The sequence below is a fragment of the Coregonus lavaretus genome (assembly GCF_964263955.1).
Source record: "Coregonus lavaretus genome assembly, chromosome: 7".
Taxonomy (NCBI): domain Eukaryota; kingdom Metazoa; phylum Chordata; class Actinopteri; order Salmoniformes; family Salmonidae; genus Coregonus; species Coregonus lavaretus.
Genome location: NC_139994.1, coordinates 46,865,244 through 46,890,267, shown reverse-complemented (window position 1 = coordinate 46,890,267; position 25,024 = coordinate 46,865,244). Strand labels below are relative to the sequence as shown.

General features: G+C 43.3%; 2 protein-coding genes, 1 long non-coding RNA gene and 1 pseudogene across 4 annotated transcripts in view; all 4 read right to left on the bottom strand.

The window, feature by feature from the left end:
• The window catches only part of LOC311132542, a 107,608-nt pseudogene extending 90,159 nt beyond the window's left edge, over positions 1-17,449 (bottom strand). Inside the window, exon 1 of the transcript in view lies at positions 17,377-17,449. The product of the transcript in view is annotated as an uncharacterized misc_RNA (transcript). The remainder of the gene's footprint in view (positions 1-17,376) is intronic.
• LOC311131704 lies at positions 418-866 on the bottom strand. Its single transcript, XR_014613452.1, has 3 exons — positions 818-866; positions 618-692; positions 418-481 (listed from the first exon to the last, which is right to left on the bottom strand). It is a non-coding gene; the product is annotated as an uncharacterized lncRNA (long non-coding RNA).
• Positions 1,279-2,792, bottom strand: LOC311131820 (uncharacterized protein; the record flags this gene model as incomplete). The annotated part of the gene is made up of 6 exons (XM_084164952.1): positions 1,279-1,298; positions 1,409-1,506; positions 1,592-1,616; positions 1,725-1,841; positions 2,077-2,249; positions 2,668-2,792. The coding sequence occupies 6 exons, from the start codon at positions 2,790-2,792 to the stop codon at positions 1,279-1,281; spliced, it is 558 nt and encodes a 185-aa protein (XP_084021078.1).
• On the bottom strand, positions 13,397-15,242 carry LOC311131819 (CD48 antigen-like; the record flags this gene model as incomplete). The annotated part of the gene is made up of 6 exons (XM_084164951.1): positions 13,397-13,604; positions 13,739-13,816; positions 13,901-13,952; positions 14,170-14,281; positions 14,483-14,752; positions 14,993-15,242. 6 exons carry the CDS (start codon positions 15,240-15,242, stop codon positions 13,530-13,532), a joined length of 837 nt encoding a protein of 278 aa, XP_084021077.1. The 3' UTR covers positions 13,397-13,529.
• Positions 17,450-25,024: the final 7,575 nt, after the last annotated feature.

Here is a 25,024-nt window from a genome sequence, read left to right as displayed (position 1 = left end):
TCCCTCCATCCCTCCATCCCTCCATCCCTCCATCCCTCCATCCCTCCATCACTCCATCACTCCATCCTTCCATCCCTCCATCCATCCCTCCATCCCTCCATCCCTCCATCCCTCCATCCCTCCATCCCTCCATCCCTCCATGACTCCATCCTTCCATCCCTCCATCCCTCCATCCCTCCATCCCTCCATCCTTCCACCCATTCATTCCTCCATCACTCCATCCTTCCATCCGTCCATCCCTGCCCCCCTCAAGGTCCTGCAACATATCACCACACAAAGTTGTTGAGGACATGCAGTCAAACAAACTCTTAAGAATCATACAAAAATGCATACTTTAAATACATACATTATACTTCAGAGAAATAGTTCCATATTAGTATCATATTAAGTATCATTAGCATATGGCTATTAGTCTTACCTGGGGCTGTGACTGGCTTCACTTGAGAATAGACCGAATCTGCCTCAGGTGGGGTTTCTGTTTCTGTAAGGGGTGAGGATAAAACATCAGAATAATAGAACAGTATATATACAGAATATAATACAGCTAGTCAATAAGGGGTCAAAGAGTTGTGAGGTTATGATAGGGGGAATATGGAAGGAGAGATTTCTAGTCTTACCTTTCTTCTTCTTGGCTTTGGCCTTCTGTTTAAGGTCAACCTCAGCATAGGTCACATCAACATGTCCAGTTGCTGCTGAAAATGGAAATATTCAGTCAAAAATTAAGGAATTAGCTTATTGCATATTCTGCATCTTCATTGAAATTCCAAAATTGTACATTTAGATTTCACTGACTGCCGACCTGTAGAATGGGTCTTACCTGTGGCCTTCCCTGTCTTGACCTCAGAATAGACTGGATTTTCTTTTGGATCAGCTGGTTTTTCTAAGGAGGAGGAGGAGGAGGAAGAGGAGGAGGAGGAGTGAATTTGTAAGTTTGTATCAAATCTGATGAGTAAAAAACACTGCTACATTTTGTATTAATTTATGTGACAGTTAAGAATTACTTTTCTTTTTATCTGGGCGTACATCACATAACTTGGTCCAGCAGTAACAGCAGCAGCATCTGAAACATACAGGTAATACACTAATATATCTACTTAGTCTTAGTATGCTAGTCATATTAAACATATGAAGAACAACTGCAACAACAACTCTATACTGTATTCATGCTAAACTTAACATACAGTAACAGTACCATTGTCATTATTGTCTGAGGGAGTGATTGTATCGTAGATGTTAGCGCCACCTGTTGGTCAAAGAAGAGAGAGAAAGATTAATTGGTTAGTTATCCCTCAGATTGCCTAGGGACATAGAGCACAGTAACATGTTGCACACAAAGTGGATGGTGAAAAGTCAGTGGATGAAGTTACAGAGAGAGGAGAGTGATAGTGATCTGGGCTGAGAGACTGACCATGCTGCAGACGTGTGTACCCAGCATCAGGAGCCCGGCTCTGGGTAGATCCTTGGTCCTGTTGGGGGTCCAGGTTGGTGCTGTGTGGCTGGGGGGGCCTACATGGAGAGAGATACTCATGAAACACACAGATGATATTTTACTGTATGAAAAGGAACGTAGTTGAAAGACAGGTGTACTCACGAGAATATCCTGTTACAACAGGAACCTGTAATGAAAAATGCATATTATTATATCAGGACATTACTGTTTTAAAATTTTGTAATTCGACCTTTTTCACTTAAACAAGTTAAATGAGAATTGATAAAAGTCTCACCTTTGGCGTTTTTATATCGACACAGCAGTACCAGGAGAATGGCCAGTAGAACACCAGCAACAACCAGGCCCACAACCACTACTACTAGGACTGATGTAGAGGGTCCAGGAGTTATGCCTGGAGAGAGAACAGCAAATCACCATCAGACTCTGAGGTAGTTATAGAAAATAAATAAAGTAGTGGACAAAGTGAAACAATTCTGTAGATACATTATATATTTGACATCTAACTTGAGATCAGATGACGAGCCTGAGCTTGCAACTCCAAACCTACAGTATGCTTTTTAACAATACAAATCATTGATGACCACAGATATTATGAAAAGGTAATGTGATCAAAACCGATTTCTCACCTCTCACTGTCACCCAGCTCTCTGGTGATTCTCCTTCAGTAGATTTACACTTATAGAAGCCTTCATCTGACTTGGATACTGCAGGGATGGTCATCTCTCCTGTGGTCTCATTCTTGATGAGTTCTCCATCTTTGTAGAAATCAACCTTGGGGTTTGGGTTTGTTTCCTGATATCTATTTGTACAGAGCAGAGTCACAGAGTCTCCCTCAGTCATGGGATAGGCAGGGCTCTCCAGGATGTGGTCCTCTGTAGCTCAGCTGGTAGAGCATGGCGCTTGTAACGCCAAGGTAGTGGGTTCGATCCCCGTGACCACCCATACACAAAAATGTATGCACGCATGACTGTAAGTCGCTTTGGTTAAAAGCGTCTGCTAAATGGCATATTATTATTATTATTATTATTATTATATTATTATTATAACAGCACCAGCTGTGTAACATAATATATAAATAATACTGTAAATCTGGAGTAATCACTCACAATATTTTAATGTCTTATGAGCTTGCATTTTATATGAGATACATTCATTCAGTTTCAGAATTGAACATCATTATCATACATTGAAATGTAAAAAAGGTTAGTGAATGTTACACAATAGACGTACCATCCACTGTGATGTTGACAGCATTACTGTACTCTCCTGATGCAGACTCACACCAGTACACTCCACTGTCCTTTTCAAGTGTGGACCTGATGGTACATGTGGACCCTGCCATTGATCCCCAGTTAGAGCCACACCCTGACTCCACTCCTCTCCCTCTGTATCTCTTCAGTCTCCATCCAGTAGAGTTTCCCTTCTCCTCACAGCTCAGTGAGAGAGACTTTGATGTAAAGTGTTGAGTTCTGTTGGGTCTTATTCTGAGAGACACTGAAGGATGCAGGTCTGAAACAAAGAGGAAAAGTCAAACTTATATTTATATATACACATGAGGATGACTTAAATGTGGTTAAATGCAGTTTCAATGCAGTTAGTTACCTCCTGACCAGAGAAACTGAGGTTCACTGTAGAGTGTGTCATAGACTGGGTCTCCTCTCCGAGCTGTACACACATATCCTCCTGTGTGATCAGGACCAGCAGGGATCAGAGTGTAGGAGTCTTCAGTAGTCCCATTGCCAGATAGAGGCTCTACAGAGTAGGATCTGTCCAATAGGGAGGGTAACCCAGCTCTGTAGGGAACAGTTCGGTACCAGAAGAACCTCCAGCCTGTAGATGACTCTTTAACCCCACAGCTCAGAGTAACTGAGTCTCCAGGGTTCAGCCACTGAGGAGAGACACTCAGGACAGCTTGGGGTTTATCTGTTATAATGGAGATGTCACAATTAAAATGTTGTTCTTTAATTAAATTATTTTAGTATAAAATATTTACCCCATTTGTTATCATGATATTGTATCTTAACCTCAAAATCAAACAATAATTTAATTCCATCATTGATCTCACTGTCTGCTATTTGACCTTATCCCTTTTGTCTTTTCCTCACTATTCTGTCTCTTTCTCTTGCAGTCCCATAAAAACAGACTTACCTAACACGGTCAATTGTATAGCATTAGTTGACTCGGAGTGTTTTAAGCCATTGTTTTTCTGAAGACCTTCACAGGTATATAGACCTTTGCAGGACTGATTCTGTACTCAGGCTCTGTATTCGCGTAGACCAACTTCCGAACACTGTTTTAAAAACTCAATCTCTTCTCCTCCCTGTAAGTCACATCTGAGAGTGACAGTCTCTCCACTGAATACCTGGGGCCAGTTGGGATGGAGGTTCAGAACAGCCACAGGTCTCTCTGCACAGACACACCACAGTAAATAAATATTATCATACACCTTAGAATGTAAAATAATGTTGATCAGCATTCATCACAACATGACCATATCATAAGTTGTCATTTCTGAACATACAGTATGCAGTCTGAACTGTCTGACTTACCAAGATCTAGTAATCAGAATACTGTCTACACACAGAATACATGTCTACACACACACAGTCTCGCGCAGCTAACTTTGTGGCGACATTCAATACAGTCCCATTCAAAATCCTATTTTCCCTAACCTAAACCTAACCCTAACCCGTACCATTACCCTAACCCAAAAAACCTAACCTTAACCTTAAACCTAATTCTAACCCTAACACTAATTCTAACCTTAACTCTAAACCCCCTAGAAATAGCATTTTACCATGTGTGGACCACCAAAATGTCCTCAGTTGATCACATTTTTCTTGGTTTACTATTCTTGTTAGGACTTCTGGTCCCCACAAGTATAGTTAAACACATCCACACACACACACACACAATTATTCACCAATCACAGTGATAGTGACAGGATCACTGATGATTGATGATATGGATCTCGACTGGATCTCTCCCTGACACCAGAAGAGACCCTGGTCAGACTCAGCAGCTCTACTGATGGTGAAGGTGGCTCCTGTTGTAGTGTGTCTGTCAGACTGGGGCACTAGTTTTTCAGTGTTGTCTTTGAACCACGTATAGCTCCAGTAAATGTAAGGCCAGAATGAACACTTCAGAGTTACTGTCTCTCCAGTGTACACAGGGTTTGGATTAAGGTCAGTGTAGTTCCAGGAACAGCTAAGAAAACAGAAAACAGAATATCAAAACATCTGGATACATGCTTGGTAACTTTATATATATATATATATATATATATATATATATATATATATATATAATTTAGTTATTAAGTTAAATGAAGACTAATTAAATTAGTGTACCAATCAGTTAAAAGTGTCAGGTGTCAGTGTGCAGCGGTAGGACAGTCAGGCGCAGGACACAGAACTGAGTAAATAACGAACTTTACTTGGAAAACAACAAATCTAATTTCCACGCAGGGAAATAAAAAAGCTCACAGCATTATACAACACCAAACAAAGAACAATCACGCACAAAACCATGAGGGAAGCAGAGGGTTAAATAGGGAAATAACCATAACGTGATGGGAACCAGGTGTGTACAATCGAGACAAAAACATAGAAAAAGAAACGTAGATCAGTGGCAGCTAGAAAGCCGGTGACGACAACCGCTGATAGCCTCCTGCACAAGGAGAGGCACCAACTTCGGCGGAAGTCGTGACAGTAACCCCCCCCTTGACGCGCGGCTCCAGCAGCACGCCGACACCGGCCTCGGGGACGACCCGGAGGACGAGGCGCAGGACGATCCGGGTGGAGACGGTGAAAGTCCTGCAGTAAGGAAGGGTCCAGGATGTCCTCCACCGGCACCCAGTATCTCTCCTCCGGACCGTACCCCTCCCACTCCACGAGGTACTGAAGGCCCCTCGCCCGATGTCTTGAGTCCATGATGGCTCGCAGAGTATACGCCGGGGCCCCCTCGATGTCCAGCGGGAGCGGAGGAACCTCCCGTACCTCAGACTGCTGGAGCGGACCAGCCACCACCGGCCTGAGGAGAGACACATGGATCGAGGGGTTAATACGGTAATCAGGGGGGAGCTGTAACCTATAACATACCTCGTTCAGTCTCCTCAGGACATTAAATGGCCCCACAAACCGCAGACCCAGCTTCCGGCAGGGCAGGCGAAGGGGCAGGTTTCGGGTCGAGAGCCAGACCCGGTCCCCCGGTGCATACACCGGGGCCTCACTGCGGTGGCGGTTGGTGCTCGCCTTCTGTCGCCTGATGGCCTGTTGCAGGCGAACGTGGGCAGCGTCCCATGTCTCCTCCGAGCGCCAAAACCTTTCCGCCACCGCAGGTGCCTCGATCTGGCTCTGATGCCACGATGCCAGGACCAGCTGATAACCTAGTACACACTGAAACGGAGACAGGTCAGTGGAGGAGTGGCGGAGGGAGTTTTGGGCCATCTCTGCCCAGGGGATGAAAGCCGCCCACTCCCCCGGCCCGTCCTGGCAATAGGACCGCAGAAACCTACCCACATCCTGGTTTACTCTCTCCACCTTCCCATTACTCTCGGGGTGAAACCCTGAGGTCAGGCTGACCGAGACCCTCGATGAGAACTGGGGACCCCGATCAGACACTATATCCTCAGGCACCCCGTAGGGCCGGAAGACGTGTGTAAACAGAGCCTCCGCAGTCTGTAGGGAAAGGAAGGAGATGGCAGGACTTAGTAAACCAATGCACAACGACCAGGATCGTGGTGTTACCTTGTGATGGAGGAAGATCCATCACAAAATCCACCGATAGGTGTTACCGCGGCCGTTGTGGAACGGGTAGGGGTTGTAATTTCCCTCTGGGCAGGTGTGTAGGTGCCTTGCACTGAGCGCACACCGAGCAGGAGGAAACATAAACCCTCACGTCCTTAGCTAAAGTGGGCCACCAGTACTTCCCACTAAGACAGCGCACTGTCCGGCTGATGCCAGGATGACCAGAGGAGGGTGACATGTGAGCCCAACAGATCAATCGATCGCGGACATCAGACGGAACGTATATACGCCCAACTGGACACTGGGTGGGAGTGGGCTCCGTACATAAAGCCCGGCTGATGTCCGCGTCAACCTCCCATACCACCGGTGCCACCAGGCAAGAAGCCGGAAGTATGGGAGTGGGATCCGTGGACCGCTCCTCTGTGTCATACATCCGGGACAGATCATCTGCCTTAGCGTTCTGGGAACCTGGTCTGTAGGACAGGGTGAAAACAAAACTGGTGAAAAACATGGCCCACCTTGGCTGACGAGGGTTCAGTCTCCTCGCCGCCCGGATGTACTCCAGATTGTGGTGGTCAGTCCAAATGAGGAAAGGGTGTTTAGCCCCCTCAAGCCAATGTCTCCACGCCTTCAGAGCCTTGACCACAGCTAACAGGTCCCGGTCCCCCACATCATAGTTTTGCTCCGCCGGGCTGAGCTTCTTCGAAAAGAAAGCACAGGGGCGGAGCTTTGGTGGCGTACCCGAGCGCTGAGACAGCACAGCTCCTATCCCAGCCTCGGACGCGTCCACCTCTACTATGAATGCTAAGGAGGGATCTGGATGAGTCAGCACGGGAGCCGAGGTAAACAAAGCCTTCAGGTGACCAAAAGCCCTGTCCGCCCCAGCTGACCACTGCAGTCGCACCGGTCCCCCCTTCAGCAAGGAGGTAATGGGAGCCTTTACCTGACCAAAGCCCTGGATAAACCTCCGGTAGTAGTTGGCAAACCCTAAGAACCGCTGCACTTCCTTTACCGTGGTTGGAGTCGGCCAATTACGCACGGCTGAAATGCGGTCATTTTCCATCTCCACCCCTGACGCGGACAGGCGGTACCCTAGGAAGGAGACGGACTGTTGGAAGAACAGACATTTCTCAGCCTTGACGTACAGGTCATGCTCCAACAGTCGACCAAGCACCTTGCGCACCAGGGACACATGCTCGGCACGTGTTGCGGAGTATATGAGAATGTCATCTATATACACCACTACACCCTGCCCGTGCAGGTCCCTGAAGATCTCGTCTACAAAGGATTGGAATACTGATGGAGCATTCGTCAACCCGTACGGCATGACGAGGTACTCATAGTGCCCAGAGGTGGTACTAAATGCAGTCTTCCACTCATCCCCCTCCCGGATACGCACCAGGTTGTACGCGCTCCTGAGGTACAATTTTGTGAAGAAGCGCGCCCCGTGCAATGACTCGGTCACACTGGCTATGAGAGGCAACGGGTAACTGTAATTCACCGTGATCTGATTGATACCCCGATAGTCAATACACGGGCTTAAACCGCCATCCTTCTTCTTCACAAAAATCAAACTTGAGGAGGCAGGTGAAGTGGAAGGCCGAATGTATCCCTGTCCTAGAGATTCAGAGACATATGTTTCCATAGCAGCCGTCTCCTCCTGTGACAGAGGATACACGTGACTCCTGGGAAGTGCTGCGTCTACCTGGAGATTTATCGTACAATCCCCCCGTCGATGGGGTGGTAATTGAGTCGCCATCTTTTTACAGAAGGCGAGAGCCAAATCGGCATATTCGGGGGGGATGTGCATGGGGGAGACCTGGTTTGGACTCTCCACCATAGTTGCACCTATGGAAACACCTACACACTCCCCTGAGCACTAACATGACCATCCCTTCAGAGCCCTCTGTTGCCACGAAATAGTGGGGTCATGATGGGCCAACCAGGGATTTATTACATGAAATGAGAATTAATTAATGGAGGAATCTGAACAACAATGGTAGACAGACCTTTTTAAAATTACTAAATAGCCTCATTAAAATTGGGCCCAATGTCAAGTGTTTTTGGGCATGGAGGCACTGTTCTGAACGAGAGATAAGATGACTTACCTGTCACCATCAGTCTGACTGCATCACTCCACTTAGAATGCTTCTTCTGATCAATATGTAGACCGAGACACCTGTAGACACCACTGTCTGATATCTTAATCTCACTGATCTCATATTCATGCTTCCTACTGAGGGAGTCTACGCCATCCTTGCGCCATGATTATTCCCAGTCAGTGACTTCTCCTCTCTGTATGTTACATCTGAGAGTGACACTCTACTGAAGATCTGGGAGTATTTGGGGTGTATGGTCAGAACAGCCTTTGCCTGTCCTGCACAAAATAAAAACTGGCATGATACAATTGCTTTACACATGTTATTTTGAGACACTCAAAACACAAAATATGTCTATCCAAAAGCAGCTTTAAAAATCACAAACAAAGAAATATGATGAAGCATTAAGAGATTAAGATAATCACAACTTGATGCTATAACACATCCAACAAATATTGCATTTTGTATTCATTGTCATTGACAGCACATTTTCAAGCACTGAGTTAGCGTCAATCTTTAGTTACTGAGTGATGACCTGGTTAAATACACACCACCACACTAACCATGTCTGCATTGCATCGGCTAAACAAGCTCAGGTTCTCACAGAGATACAACATCAATGTAGGGTGGTCACATTCTTACTTCATATCTAAACCATACCTGAGGCAACTTCCTTTTACACTGTTTTCTCAACAAGGGACAAAAAACAATGTCTTATTCCTTTTTCTCTTAAAGGCTTAGTAAATCAGGTAATTAGTGTTCATAAACAAACACACTAACTCAGTTTATTTATTCTAAAATTGATTAAATAAATAAAAATCCTCATAATGACAAAGTGGAAACAGGTTTAGAAATTTTTGCAAATGTATATAAAAAAAAAAAAAAAACTTTATTTACATAAGTATTCAGACCCTTTGCTATGAGACTCGAAATTGAGCTTAGGTGCATCCTGTTTCCATTGATCATCCTTGAGATGTTTCTACTTGATTGGAGTCCACCTGTTGTAAATTCAATTGATTGGACATGATTTGGAAAGGCACACACCTGTCTATATAAGGTCCCAGAGTTGACAATACATGTCAGAGCAAAACAAGCCATGAGGTCGAAGGAATTGTCCGTAGAGCTCCAGGACCGGATTGCGTTGAGGCACAGATCTGTGGAAGGGTACCAAAAAATGTCTGCAGCATTGAAGGTCCCCAAAAACACTGTGGCCTCCATCATTCTTAAATGGAATAAGTTTGGAGCCACCAAGACTCTTCCTAGTTCTGGCCGCCCGGCCAAACTGAGCAATCGGGGGACAAAGGCCTTGGTCAGGGAGGTGACCAAGAACCCAAAGGTCACTCTGAGAGCACTCAAGAGTTCCTCCGTGGAGATGGGAGAACCTTCCAGAAGGACAACCATCTCTGCAGCTCTCCACCAATCAGGCCTTTATGGTACTGGCCTGGTTTTTCAGCGGCAGGGACTGGGAGACTAGTCAGGATCGAGTGAAAGATGATCGGAGCAAAGTACCGAGAGATCCTTGATGAAAACCTGTTCCAGATCGAAGGTTCACCTTCCAAAAGGACTGTGACCCTAAGCACACAACCAAGACTACGCAGGAGTGGCTTCAGGACAAGTCTCTGAATGTCCTTGAGTGGCCCAGCCAGAGCCCGGACTTGAACCCGATCTAACATATCTGGAGAGACCTGAAAATAGCTGTGCAGCGACGCTCCCCATCCAACCTGACAGAGCTTGAGAGGATCCGCAGAGAAAAATGGGAGAAACTCCCCAATACAGGTGTGCCAAGCATGTAGCGTCTTCCCCAAGAAGACTCGAGGCTGTAATTGATGCCAAAGGTGCTTCAATAAAGTACTGAGTAAAGGGTCTGAATACTTATGTTAATGTGATATTTCCGTTTAAACCTGTCTAAACCTGTTTTTGCTTTGTCATTAAGGGGTATTGATGAGGAAAAAACAACAATATAATCAATTTTAGAATAAGGCTGTAACGTAACAAAATGTGAAAAAGTCAAGGGGTCTGAATACTTTCTGAATGCGCTGTACATAGTAGCAAACAGAGCAAGGTGTGCTCCATTCTGTCCCCACAGACAATTTACTTTCTATACAAATACAGTCCTTCTGACAAACCACTACTTCCTATATGATGACAGTCTGCTTAGATCACACCTCTTCACCGTCACACAGAAAAACAGAGAGAGAAAGATTCAAGAGAAATGTCAAAAGACTGTGAGAAAAAATAGTAGCAGTTGATAGCGTGTTTATATTCTGACCAACTTCTCCATATGGTTGGCTACATGGTCTCACACTCGCTCCTTAGAGACCTGAATTGATGAGATCAGAGCTTGTGGTTTTATATCAGAATGTGTAGATGTTTGTTTTATGCTGCACCATGCACAGATAGATAGATAGATAGATAGATAGATAGATAGATAGATAGATAGATAGATAGATAGATAGATAGATAGATAGATAGATAGATAGATAGATAGATAGATAGATAGATAGATAGATAGATAGATAGATAGATAGATAGATAGATAGATAGATAGATAGATAGATAGATAGATAGATAGATAGATAGATAGATAGATAGATAGATAGATAGATTGTCATGTGTTACTGTGGATTGGTGTGGTGTGGAATCAGGCGCAGGACGCAGAAGATAAGTCGAACAAGACTTTAGTAGAGCACACAAAAATAATCCAAACAGCCCGGAGGCAAAAGGACGCACACAGGCGTAAACAAACGAGAGCACACACAGGTGCGAAAATCCTCTCCTAAAATATACAAGGAGGAAAGCTATGAAATAGCGTACCGAAAACGGGTAGCGCAACAACACGACAAGGGAACAATTACACACAACACCAAACTAACAACCAGGAAACTAAATAGGGTGCTTAATTAGACATGACACAAAACAGGTGTGACTAACAGACAAAACCAATCAAACAAGAAACATCGAGCGGTGGCAGCTAGTACTCCGGAGACGACGACCGCCGAAACCTGCCCGAACAAGGAGGAGGAGCCGCCTCGGCCGAAACCGTGACATAGATAGATAGATAGATAGATAGATAGATAGATAGATAGATAGATAGATAGATAGATAGATAGATAGATAGATAGATAGATAGATAGATAGATAGATAGATAGATAGATAGATAGATAGATAGATAGATAGATAGATAGATAGATAGATAGATAGATAGATAGATAGATAGATAGATAGATAGATAGATAGATAGATAGATAGATAGATAGATAGATAGATCTCAGTCCAATCTTTAATGTCACTAGGAGAGGTGTCAAAGGTTTGACTTCATGGTATATTTATCATTTGGTTTATGTTGTAGCTATTTGGAGGTCAACTGCATGTAGATGTTCTTGAGTTACAGCACAAACAAGGTAGGTCTGTCAACTGTTCAAAGTAATAACCTAAGAAAGTAGTGATCACAGTGATAGATTGAATGTAAAAGAGAAATTAATAAGTGAACTACAGAATATGTATGCTGAAAGAACATTGTCATTCTTCTCTCTGAAAAGGACGTAAATCCCTGCACACCTTTTCATGTGTACTTATCATCCCAACAACTAGGTTTTCACAGGTTTTTGCATATGACTACAACCATTCTCTATTTGTCTCTCTCTGATCACAGAGGGAAAAGACAGCTTCACACAGTGCCTTCCTTCACAAACACACACTGCTAAAGACGAAGACAGCAAACCATGACCACTCAACTATGACAAACAAGTGACCTAATGTAAAGTTCCTCAGCCTTTTAATTTCATTCACTGCGCTCTAGATAAAATCAAACTTAACCAACTGATTAATTAGCGTTATTATGCAAGTTGAGTGGACTTAAAAAGGACAAGAATTTGAGCCAATGTGTTAGTGTCTTCAATCAACAAACTCTGCTTGAAGTCAGTTGTATTTGAATAAGCTTGTTGAGTAAAATTACAAATTCCTGTTTGCTGAAAACAACTCAAAACTACGCCAATCATTATCATGATCATTATTCCAGCATGCTCTCTTGCAGGTTGATTTTCAGAATGGTTTGTCTCAATACCTGCGTATTTGCATGTACTTTAGAAAAATGTATGTTATCTATGTTTGTGTGGCATAAGATTAATCAACCAATCAAACTAATCCAATCTGTTAGTAGTTCGATTTATTTCACACATTACAGATATGGCTGTTCCAGTTTATATAATTTAGGCAGGCTCAGTAATCAATCTTCCCTACCCCAACAGTCATTCTGAATCCAGGTTGCGTGTGATTAAAAGCTCAAATAGTTGGATATCCTAACTCTGGCTGGATTCCAATAGGAATTACACATCGCTTTCCAAGCCAGCATAATGCGACTTGCAGGCTTGATGTGGTCTGTAAACCAGGAGTTTCAGACCAGTGTGTTAGGGTGTAACTAGGCCCTCAAAGGTTTTATGATATATGTAATGTGTTGTCATAATGAGTTTAATTTTAAAGATAACATATTCACTTAGACACTCACTTGGTGAAGGCTACAGTAATGAAAACCATTCAATACAACAACCATGTCTCTGTGGCTAACAAATACAGTCATGGGAGGTAACTACAATTCACTCTAAATACAAGGCACTCAGGGTATGCAAAAAGGTAGAATAATTGTTTTATTCTGTGAACAGCATTTTTTTTTTTTTTGAATTAACTTAATTCCATCTGGATATTGGGACAGACATGCATGCCATTTTGGACATGCGGACAAATCAAATAAGACCAACAACAATCCACACGCAACCAAGGCTCTCCAGCATATACTCTGTGATTACAACCTCATTGATGCCTGGCAAGCACTTAATCCTAATGCAAAAGAGTATACTTTCTACTCCCCTGCATAAATCATTCTCACAAATCAATGTCATACTATTATCTACAACTCTTCTCTTTAATCAAGAAAATAGAAATTCGACATATGAGCTTGTTTGATCACCACTACTACAACTGCATGTTACACATTTCAGAATCTCCTAATTGTAACTAGGGCCTCAAAGAAAGACATAAGGCCTTATGATACACTGTATATATGAGAATCAACAAAGGGAGAAGATTACAGTCATGAAAAAGTAAGCAAATAGTGTAGGTCGTGATGAAATTAACCAGTAACATCTTGACCTAACTACATACACATGCAAGATGCAGAGGATGCAGAGTGTTCTATATCTATGAAAGGCCCAGCCTATGACCACATCCTGTTCAGCTCACAGTACTTTCTGGTAGGGAGAGGTGGGGGGCTCTGGGCGTCCAAATGCGATCTTGTCATACAGAGTCTGCGGCTACATGTGACAGATAATCAAGAAAAAACTGTTTCAGCATCAAGAAATGTATTGACTATTTTCAAAGTAGACTACCGTACATAGTCTTCCATTCAATCACAGACATTTTAACATTATGACTATTTATATCTTACCTCATTCAATCTTGGGATAGCCAGATCATTGACAGTCTCATAGATGGACATTGGGTTTACATGACTGTTTGATCTTGTCTGGAATCAAAATACAGCCCATTACTATACAGTACATACAGCTTCCACACATTCAGATACATAATAACGGCAATGCATACTTACATCTTTAATGATTGTGTTGATCATAACATCAGCATATATTGTGTTGACAGTGCTGTCTTTGATAAGAACAAAATATTAACCAATCAGATACATTTTAAACAGGATATCAACAAACATACCCAGGAATTAATAAACAACACTTATGAGGGGTCTCACTCTTTTCCCAATTCCTAGCAAATCCACACAAAAAAAAATAATATCAGCTGAAGAATACTTCTAGAACCACCTGAAATGTCACTTTAAATGTAGTTAAGGGCCCTAAGCTGTACATACCTGTGTCACGGCGGCCCCTGCAGTAGAACACTGCCACAGCTACAGTGAGGATCAGCACCACAGCGCCTCCTACTGATACTCCGACATAGATGGTATACCACACCAGTCCTGTCAAATATTGTACAACACACATGATTAGACTACACGATATGATAAAAACTAAATGGCACTATGTCATATACATCCAATGTAATCACATGTATTATATATTATATTTGGATAAGAGCGTCTGCTAAATGACGTAAATGTAAATAAGCATAGAAGCACACTGAAAAGTGTATGGAAGGGATTATTATGATATCTAGGTACCTGGTGTGGTTGTGTCATTACTACACTTTACTGTTGCAAAGGCAGATTTCCAGCTGACTAGGTTGGAGGCATTGCATGTTACAATGATGTCTCCCTCTGCAGGAGAGAGAGAGAGGTGAATCTGCTGGGCGTCTGCGTACATCTCATTGTCTCTCTCCCAGGTGTATGTAAGGTTGGAGTAGCAGGACACGTTGCACACCAGCCGCACCGTACAGTAGTGGTTGGCTAATAGCGTGATGTCTGTCTGGATCACCACCTTGGATATAGGCTCTGAGAGAGAGAGAGAGAGAGAGGAGAGAGAGAGAGAGAGAGAGAGAGAGAGAGAGAGAGAGAGAGAGAGAGAGAGAGAGAGAGAGAGAGAGAGAGAGAGAGAGAGAGAGAGAGAGAGAGAGAGAGAGAGAGAGAGAGAGAGAGACAAGATGTTACCAGTGTAAGACAAAGGATGGAATATGTCATTAACACTATAGTCATAGAAAAGTAAACTATGTAAAGAAGGTGATAGCTTCCTACCGTGAACCTGCAGAGTGACAGCCTTACTGGGAATCTGCTTGTCTGTTTCAGCAATAACTAGATATTCCCCTGAGTCTTGCAGAGTCAGTTTCCTAATTGTTAAACTGAAGTCTTTGGCATTCATTTCTAGTCTCCCCTTGAACTGGGATCCATGGAAATATAAACCTTCTGAGTTGAATTCTGCAATATCCTTTTCGCTATACCTCCACATAATTAGGGTGACATTCTGCCCCGCTAAGCCTGCAGGCATCGTCACAGAGTCCCCTACTGTCTTGTGGAATGACAGGTATGAAGAAACACCCACACCTGAAACACAAAAATTGACATTGGCATTCTGACATCAATCAATGATTACACTTACTGCTGTGTAATTATTCATGTAAGTATGGTGTAGCAAGTATTGTAATTACTCATTGTTACAATGTAATACTTGTTACAGTGTGCCTACATGACTAATTACACAATAATACTCTGCAATGCAAAGTGTTACCTAATCAATAATAGATAATAATGGATTGGATTTATATAGAGCATTTTCAGGTTTCATTTATACTGTACGTGGCACTTTACATATTTGCACTTTATATCTTTAAGTAACTGAGTGTGTGGGTCCATCTTTACTTTATTAAAGTCCGCTCCTCCCCCACATTCAGCAGAACAGTATGAGATGACAGGAAAAGAGAATTGGGGGTGGATCTGATAACTCCTCCTCAGCTCACAAATACAAATCCCACTGTGTTTACTGAGTAATTATTCCCCAGAAATGCATCATATACTGCATGGGCAACATTATAAATACATGTCAGTCTGAAGTGATGTTTTATAAACCCTTACACAAAAAAACATCAGTCATGAATTAAGAAATAAATACAGTTACAGTTAATTGAAGAATTTATGGCAGAACTGCAGTTATCCTAGTCATGCAATGTATCTTATTATGTAATACAAACAATAATTACATACAGTCCCATATCACCTTAAATGTAATGAGTGACATGCATCTAGCACAGGGTCTTAATTTATTTTCCGTTCTAGAAGCACTGCAACAGCTGCTGAACCAACCACACCATTGGCACATTCAAAACTGCAGAATCAATACATCATGATATGTTGCTGAATATAGGTATTATGTAGGTGTTATCACACAGTAATAAAGCAAACGTTTCGAGATATTCAACCAATCACTGATGACTAGGCATTCTACAGTCAACACACCATGCAAAGACCAACAATGAATTTAGAGAAAGCTAACGGTTTTCAAAACTTTATCATACCATCAAACACATGCACATGAGAATTATTCTACCCTCTTGGTTTCACATTAGACTAAGGAGACCGTTGAAAAGACCCTAAGCAGCCAACTGACTAAAGTCAGTAAGTGGTTATCCATGTAGGCAGACAGAATGTATCCTGTTTGGTTCCGAAAACAAAGTGAGAAACTCTTCCAACTTCTCGGTCAAGTGTAATGGTGTAGTGGTGAAGGAAAAATGCTATGTTACATACATTGGGATGTGAACTGGACCAACACATGACATGTGAACTTATGGCTCTGAAGGTCATTGGGTAGGTTCACTCCAGGACAAAGTTCCTGGCAAGGTAGCCAAGTTCCTGTATACAGAGAGTATGAGGACCCTGGAAACATCTCTGATACGGTGCCACTATGGCTATGCTTCTATCTCATGGTTCAGTGGCGTATCACAAAATCTGAAGGACAAACTTAAAACGACCCAAAACAAACTAATGAGAATTATACTGAAGCTCAGCCATTGGGACGCACGTTGGTCCTAATCATTTCAGGGAACTGAACTGGCTTCCAGTTAATCTCCTGGTGGTGCAGATAAAACTGTTGATGGTTTTTAAAGTGATACATGACCTTGCCCCCAGTTACCTTTCTGATTATTTTAATTTCATTAGAGACTCTCATAGTCATCACACCAGAGCCAGTGTTGCCAGTATGAGACTGCTGCTCTATAGGAGCATGGCTGGAAAAAGCTATTTCCTTAACACTGGCGCAGAGGAATGGAATGGTGTGCCAAACCATATAAAATCCATCAATATACGCTAGGGAGTTTTAAGATAAACCCTAAGAAATGGTTTATGGGCAAAATGCTTTAAAACTGCACAACAAAGTATAATTGTTTCAATGAACGTCACTTGGTAATCTATTTTATTCCTTTTACGGTTTCCTCCATATTGATGAGGTGTATTTTAGGTGTTTTTTGCATTCATGTTATCTTGTATATATTTTTGTTTTCATGTATTTTCTTGAGGTCCACAATGGGGATACGTTTTAAAACTTTTTTGTGTCATCCTCGGCGATGGTTGTATTGTGGTTGTATTGTGTTTAAAATGTTCAAATGAATAAAAATCGTCACAAAACTTACCATAGTGGAGGTTGGAGAGTATGAGAAGGAGTATTCCCTGTTTGGAGAAGCAGGAGAAGGGACCACCAGACATCTCTTTAAGGCGTTGTATGACTGTTTCCTCTGGCTGTATGTCCTCATCTATCACTGTCACTGGTAGCAAGCAGTTGACTACCAAAACACACAGAGAAGAAAGAGTAGAGAAAGAGCAGAGACTTCCTTTTGATGAGGGCTGCTGTTCTATAAAATCATTCCTGTATGTTAGTTGAAAAATAAGTCACATTCTATAGTTGCTCTCTGGAAATACCCCTTCGCTCACTTGAGAGTTAGTAGATGAGGCGTGGGTGTGTTTGGGGTCTGTCACTGTGTTGTTCAGTCTGGTGGTGGTGGTTTTGGAGCATGTGTTTCCTACCTGCTGCTGGTTGTGTGGTTAATGGTCATGGTGTTTCACAGATACCGGTAACTTTGTCACTTTATGAGCAGACCACTCAATGTTGCAGAGAAATAAAAAGGAGGGAGAGAGAAGGCTCAGGGGAAGAGAGAAAGAGAGACAGAGACAAAGAGAGAAAGAGAGATAGGGACAGAGAGAGACAGAGAGAGAGAAAGAGAGAGAGGGGGGGAGAGAGAGCAAGAGAGAGGTGGGTTAGAGAGAGAGAGCAAGAGAGAGCAAAAATATCATAACAGTGTGTGTGCATTTTCATCTAGGCTTCATATGCCTGGAGAAGTGTTTGCATGACTTCTTCTGCATGCTCATAGGTCAGTGTGACTGAGGGACATGAAACACCTGCCAACTTTTTCAGAAGGTAGTGGGTCCAAGGTTACTGATAGAGGCCCCCTTCTACATTTCAGGTAACATCTTGTGGTGATGTTACTTCCTGTGACTTGTGGTCTCCGTGGCGACCTGTTTCTGTTTCTCAGGAGCAGTGACATTGACCTGGCTGCTGGCTGTCTGTCTGACCACATAGACATAGACACACAAACACAGAAACCCCCTAACTGGAACAGTGACTTTCCAAACCATGCAGGGATACTGAAAATAGCAGTCAGAGTCATACACCACTAATGTCATTGTATATATACAGTTGAAGTCGGAAGTTTACATACACTTAGGTTGGAGTCATTAAAACTATTTTTTCAACCACTCCACAAAATTATTGTTAACAAACTATAGTTTTGGCAAGTCAGTTAGGACATCTACTTTCTGCATGACACAAGTAATTTTTCCAACAATTGTTTACAGACAGATTATTTCACTTATAATTCACTGTAATTCACTGTTCACAATTCCAGTGGGTCAGTAGTTTACATACACTAAGTTGACTGTGCCTTTAAACAGCTTGGAAAATTCCAGAAAATGATGTCATTGATTTAGAAGCTTCTGGTAGGCTAATTGACATCATTTGAGTCAATTGGAGGTGTACCTGTGGATGTATTTCAAGGCCTACCTTCAATCCCAGTGCCTCTTTGCTTGACATCATGGGAAAATCAAAAGAAATCAGCCAAGACCTCAGAAAAAAAAAATTTTGACCTCCACAAGTCTGGTTCATCATTGGGCGCAATTTCCAAACGCCTGAAGGTACCACGTTCATCTGTACAAATAATAGTACGCAAGTATAAACACCATGGGACCACGCAGCCGTCATAACGCTCAGGAAGGAGACGCGTTCTGTCTCCTAGAGATGAACGTACTTTGGTGCGAAAAGTGCAAATCAATCCCAGAACAACAGCAAAGGACCTTGTGAAGATGCTGGAGGAAACAGGTACAAAAGTATCTATATCCACAGTAAAATAAGTCCTATATCGACATAACCTGAAAGGCCGCTCAGCAAGGAAGAAGCCACTGCTCCAAAACTGCCATAAAAAAGCCAGACTACGGTTGGCAACTGCACATGGGGACAAAGATCGTAATTTTTGGAGAAATGTCCTCTGGTCTGATGAAACAAAAATAGAACTGTTTGGCCATAATGACCATCGTTATGTTTGGAGGAAAAAGGGGGTTTCTTGCAAGCCGAAGAACACCATCCCAACCGTGAAGCATGGGGGTGGCAGCATCATGCTGTGGGGGTGCTTTGCTGCAGGAGGGACTGGTGCACTTCACAAAAAAGATTGCATCATGAGGAAGGAAAATGATGTGGATATAGTGAAGCAACATCTCAAGACATCAGTCAGGAAGTTAAAGCTTGGTTGCAAATGGGTCTTCCAAATGGACAATGACCCCAAGCATACTTCCAACATTGTGGCAAAATGGCTTAAGGACAACAAAGTCAAGGTATTGGAGAGGCCATCACAAAGCCCTGACCTCAATCCTATAGAAAATATTTGGGAAGAACTGAAAGAGCATGTGCGAGCAAGGAGGCCTACAAACCTGACTCAGTTACACCAGCTCTGTCTGGAGGAATGGGCCGAAATTCCCCCAACTTATTGTGGGAAGCTTGTGGAAGACTAATCGAAACGTTTGACCCAAGTTAAACAATTGAAAGGCAATGCTACCAAATACTAATTGAGTGTATGTAAACTTCTAACCCACTGGGAATGTGATGAAATAAATAGAAGCTGAAATAAATAATTCTCTCTACTATTATTCTGACATTATTCTGACATACACAAAAAAAATGTATGCACGCATGACTGTAAGTCGCTTTGGATAAAAGCGTCTGCTAAATGGCATATTATATTATTATTATATATTATTATATTATATACATTTCACATTCTTAAAATTAAAGTGGTGATCCTAACTGACCTAAGACAGGGAATTTTTACTAGGATTAAATGTCAGGAATTGTGAAAACTGAGTTTAAATGTATTTAAAATCAAATCAAATTTTATTGGTCACATGCGCCGAATACAACAGGTGCAGACATCACAGTGAAATGCTTACTTACAGCCCTTAAACAACAGTGCATTTATTTTTAACAAAAAAAGTAAAAATAAAACAACAACAAAAAAAGTGTTGAGAAAAAAAAGAGCAGAAGTAAAAGAAAATAACAGTAGGGAGGCTATATATACAGGGGGGTACCGTTGCAGAGTCAATGTGCGGGGGCACCGGCTAGTTGAGGTAGTTGAGGTAATATGTACATGTGGGTAGAGTTAAAGTGACTATGCATAAATAATTAACAGAGTAGCAGCAGCGTAAAAAGGATGGGTGGGGGGGCAGTGCAAATAGTCCGGGTAGCCATGATTAGCTGTTCAGGAGTCTTATGGCTTGGGGGTAGAAGCTGTTGAGACGTCTTTTGGACCTAGACTTGGCACTCCAGTACCGCTTGCCGTGCGGTAGCAGAGAGAACAGTCTATGACTAGGGTGGCTGGAGTCTTTGACAATTTTGAGGGCCTTCCTCTGACACCGCCTGGTATAGAGGTCCTGGATGGCAGGAAGCTTGGCCCCAGTGATGTACTGGGCCGTACGCACTACCCTCTGTAGTGCCTTGCGGTCGGAGGCCAAGCAGTTGCCATACCAGGCGGTGATGCAACCAGTCAGGATGCTCTCGATGGTGCAGCTGTAGAATTTTTTGAGGATCTGAGGACCCATGCCAAATCTTTTCAGTCTCCTGAGGGGGAATAGGCTTTGTCGTGACCTCTTCACGACTGTCTTGGTGTGTTTGGACCATGATAGTTCGTTGGTGATGTGGACACCAAGGAACTTGAAGCTCTCAACCTGTTCCACTACAGCCCCGTCGATGAGAATGGGGGCGTGCTCAGTCCTCTTTTTTTTCCTGTAGTCCACAATCATCTCCTTTGTCTTGGTCACGTTGAGGGAGAGGTTGTTGTCCTGGCACCACACGGCCAGGTCTCTGACCTCCTCCCTATAGGCTGTCTCATCGTTGTTGGTGATCAGGCAACATCAGACACTGTTGTGTCGTCGGCAAACTTAATGATGGTGTTGGAGTCGTGCCTGGCCATGCAGTCATGGGTGAACAGAGAGTACAGGAGGGGACTGAGCACGCACCCCTGAGGGGCCCCCGTGTTGAGGATCAGTGTGGCAGATGTGTTGTTACCTACCCTTACCACCTGGGGGCGGCCCGTCAGGAAGTCCAGGATCCAGTTGCAGAGGGAGGTGTTTAGTCCCAGGATCCTTAGCTTAGTGATGAGCTTAGAGGGCACTATGGTGTTGAATGCTGAGCTGTAGTCAATGAATAGCATTCTCACGTAGGTGTTCCTCTTGTCCAGGTGGGAAAGGGCAGTGTGGAGTGCAATAGAGATTGCATCATCTGTGGATCTGTTGGGGCGGTATGCAAATTGGAGTGGGTCTAGGGTTTCTGGGATAATGCTGTTGATGTGAGCCATGACCAGCCTTTCAAAGCACTTCATGGCTACAGACGTCAGTGCTACGGGTCGGTAGTCATTTAGGCAGGTTATCTTAGAGTCCTTGGGCACGGGGACTATGGTGGTCTGCTTGAAACATGTTGGTATTACAGACTCAGTCAGGGACATGTTGAAAATGTCAGTGAAGACACTTGCCAGTTGGTCAGCACATGCTCGGAGTACACGTCCTGGTAATCCGTCTGGCCCTGCGGCCTTGTGAATGTTGACCTGCTTAAAAGTCTTACTCACATCGGCTACGGAGAGCATGATCACATAGTCATCCGGAACAGCTGGTGCTCTCGTGCATGCTTCAGTGTTGCTTGCCTCGAAACGAGCATAGAAGTGGTTTAGCTCGTCTGGTAGGCTTGTGTCACTGGGCAGCTCACGGCTGTGCTTCCCTTTGTAGTCTGTAATAGTTTTCAAGCCCTGCCACATCCGACGAGCGTCAGAGCCAGTGTAGTACGATTCAATCTTAGTCCTGTATTGACTCTTTGCCTGTTTGATGGTTCGTCGGAGGGCATAGCGGGATTTCTTATAAGCGTCCGGGTTAGAGTCCCGTTCCTTGAAAGCGGCAGCTCTACCCTTTAGCTCAGTGCGGATGTTTCCTGTAATCCATGGCTTCTGGTTGGGGTATGTACGTACGGTCACTGTGGGGACGACATCATCGATGCACTTATTGATGAAGCCAGTGACTGATGTGGTGTACTCCTCAATGCTGTCTGAAGAATCACTGAACATGTTCCAGTCTGTGCTAGCAAAACAGTCCCGTAGCTTAGCATCTGCGTCATCTGACCACTTTTGTATTAACCGAGTCACTGGTGCTTCCTGCTTTAGTTTTTGCTTATAAGCAGGAATCAGGAGGATAGAGTTATGGTCAGATTTGCCAAATGGAGGGCGAGGGAGAGCTTTGTATGCGTCTCTGTGTGTGGAGTAAAGGTGGTCTAGAGTTTTTTTTCCTCTGGTTGCACATTTAACATGCTGGTAGAAATTAGGTAGAACGGATTTAAGTTTCCCTGCATTAAAGTCCCCGGCCACTAGGAGCGCTGCATCTGGATGAGCGTTTTCCTGTTGATTTATGGCCTTGTACAACTCATTCAGTGCAATCTTAATGCCAGCATTGGTTTGTGGTGGTAAATAGACAGCTATGAAAAATATAGATGAAAACTCTCTTGGTAAATAGTGTGGTCTACAGCTTATCATAAGATACTCTACCTCAGGCGAGCAAAACCTCGAGACTTCCTTAGTATTTGATTTTGTGCACCAGCTGTTGTTTACAAATATACACAGACCGCTACCCCTTGTCTTACCGGAGTCAGCCGTTCTATCCTGCCGATGTAGCGTATAGCCCGCTAGCTGTATGTTATCCTTGTCGTCTTTCAGCCACGACTCGGTGAAACATAAGATATTACAGTTTTTAATGTCCCGTTGGTAGGATAACCGTAATCTTAAATCATCCAATTTATTTTCAAATGATTGAACGTTGGCTAATAGGATTGATGGAAGAGGCAGTTTACTCGCTCGCCGTCGGATCCTTACAAGGCACCCCGATCTACGTCCACGATATCTCCGTCTCTTCCTCACGCGAATGACGGGGATTTGGGCCTTGTCGGGTGTCTGTATGATATCCTTCGCGGCCGCCTCGTTGAAGAAAAAATCTTTGTCCAATAAGAGGTGAGTAATCGCTGTCCTGATATCCAGAAGCTCTTTTTGGTTATAAGAGACGATGGCAGAAACATTATGTACAAAATAAATTACAAATAACGCGGAAAAACACACATAATAGTACAATTGGTTAGAGGGCTGTAAAACGGCAGCCATCTTCTCCGGCGCTGTTCTAATAAACCTATTTGGCCTAGGTGTATGTAAACTTCCGACTTCAACTGTATGTATGTACAGTGGGGAGAACAAGTATTTGATACACTGCCGATTTTGCAGGTTTTCCTACTTACAAAGCATGTAGAGGTCTGTAATTTTTATCATAGGTACACTTCAACTGTGAGAGACAGAATCTAAAACAAAAATCCAGAAAATCACATTGTATGATTTTTAAGTAATTAATTTGCATTCTATTGCTTGACATAAGTATTTGATCACCTACCAACCAGTAAGAATTCCGGCTCTCACAGACCTGTTAGTTTTTCTTTAAGAAGCTCTCCTGTTCTCCACTCATTACCTGTATTAACTGCACCTGTTTGAACTCTTTACCTGTATAAAAAGACACCTGTCCACACACTCAAACAGACTCCAACCTCTCCTCAATGGCCAAGACCAGAGAGCTGTGTAAGGACATCAGGGATAAAATTGTAGACCTGCACATGTCATGGATTAAAATCCTGCAGCGCACGCAAGGTCCCCCTGCTCAAGCCAGCGCATGTCCAGGCCCGTCTGAAGTTTGCCAATGACCATCTGGATGATCCAGAGGAGGAATGGGAGAAGGTCATGTGGTCTGATGAGACAAAAATAGAGCTTTTTGGTCTAAACTCCACTCGCCATGTTTGGAGGAAGAAGAAGATTGAGTACAACCCCAAGAACACCATCCCAACCGTGAAGCATGGAGGTGGAAACATCATTCTTTGGGGATGCTTTTTTGCAAAGGGGACAGGACGACGGCACCGAATTGAGGGGAGGATGGATGGGGCCATGTATCGCGAGATCTTGGCCAACAACCTCCTTCCCTCAGAAAGAGCATTGAAAATGGGTCGTGGCTGGGTCTTTCAGCATGACAACGACCCGAAACACACAGCCAGGGCAACTAAGGAGTGGCTCCATAAGAAGCATCTCAAGGTCCTGGAATGGCCTAGCCAGTCTCCAGACCTGAACCCAATAGAACATCTTTGGAGGGAGCTGAAAGTCCGTATTGCCCAGCGACAGCCCCGAAACATGAAGGATCTGGAGAAGGTCTGTATGGAGGAGTGGGCCAAAATCCCAAAATTTGCTAGAACAAAAACATATGGTGGATTGGAAGTGATGCAGACAATTACATTGATGGAAGTTCTAATCTATCTGCAATATTAAAGCTTATCTACCCCCTAAAAAAATAAATAAAAAAAAACATGTCATTAATCGTCATGACCTGTATGTAGGATGAGGAGGCAATATGGGAAAACTGGTAGTCATGCATACATACGTAGGTTACTACTTGGAATTCAACACAGTAATGGAAATATTCAATATTGTTTCCATGTAAATACCACACCCTGGCTCATGAGTCTGACCTTTGCTTAATTGGAAGACCCCTTTGCCATCATAGACGTGCATGTCCACATTTCAATATTAAAGAGGAAGTGATACACAGTACCCATACTAACGAGCTCCTCAGAACTCTTGCAGAGAGTATATTTACATTTCCATTTACGTCATTTAGCAG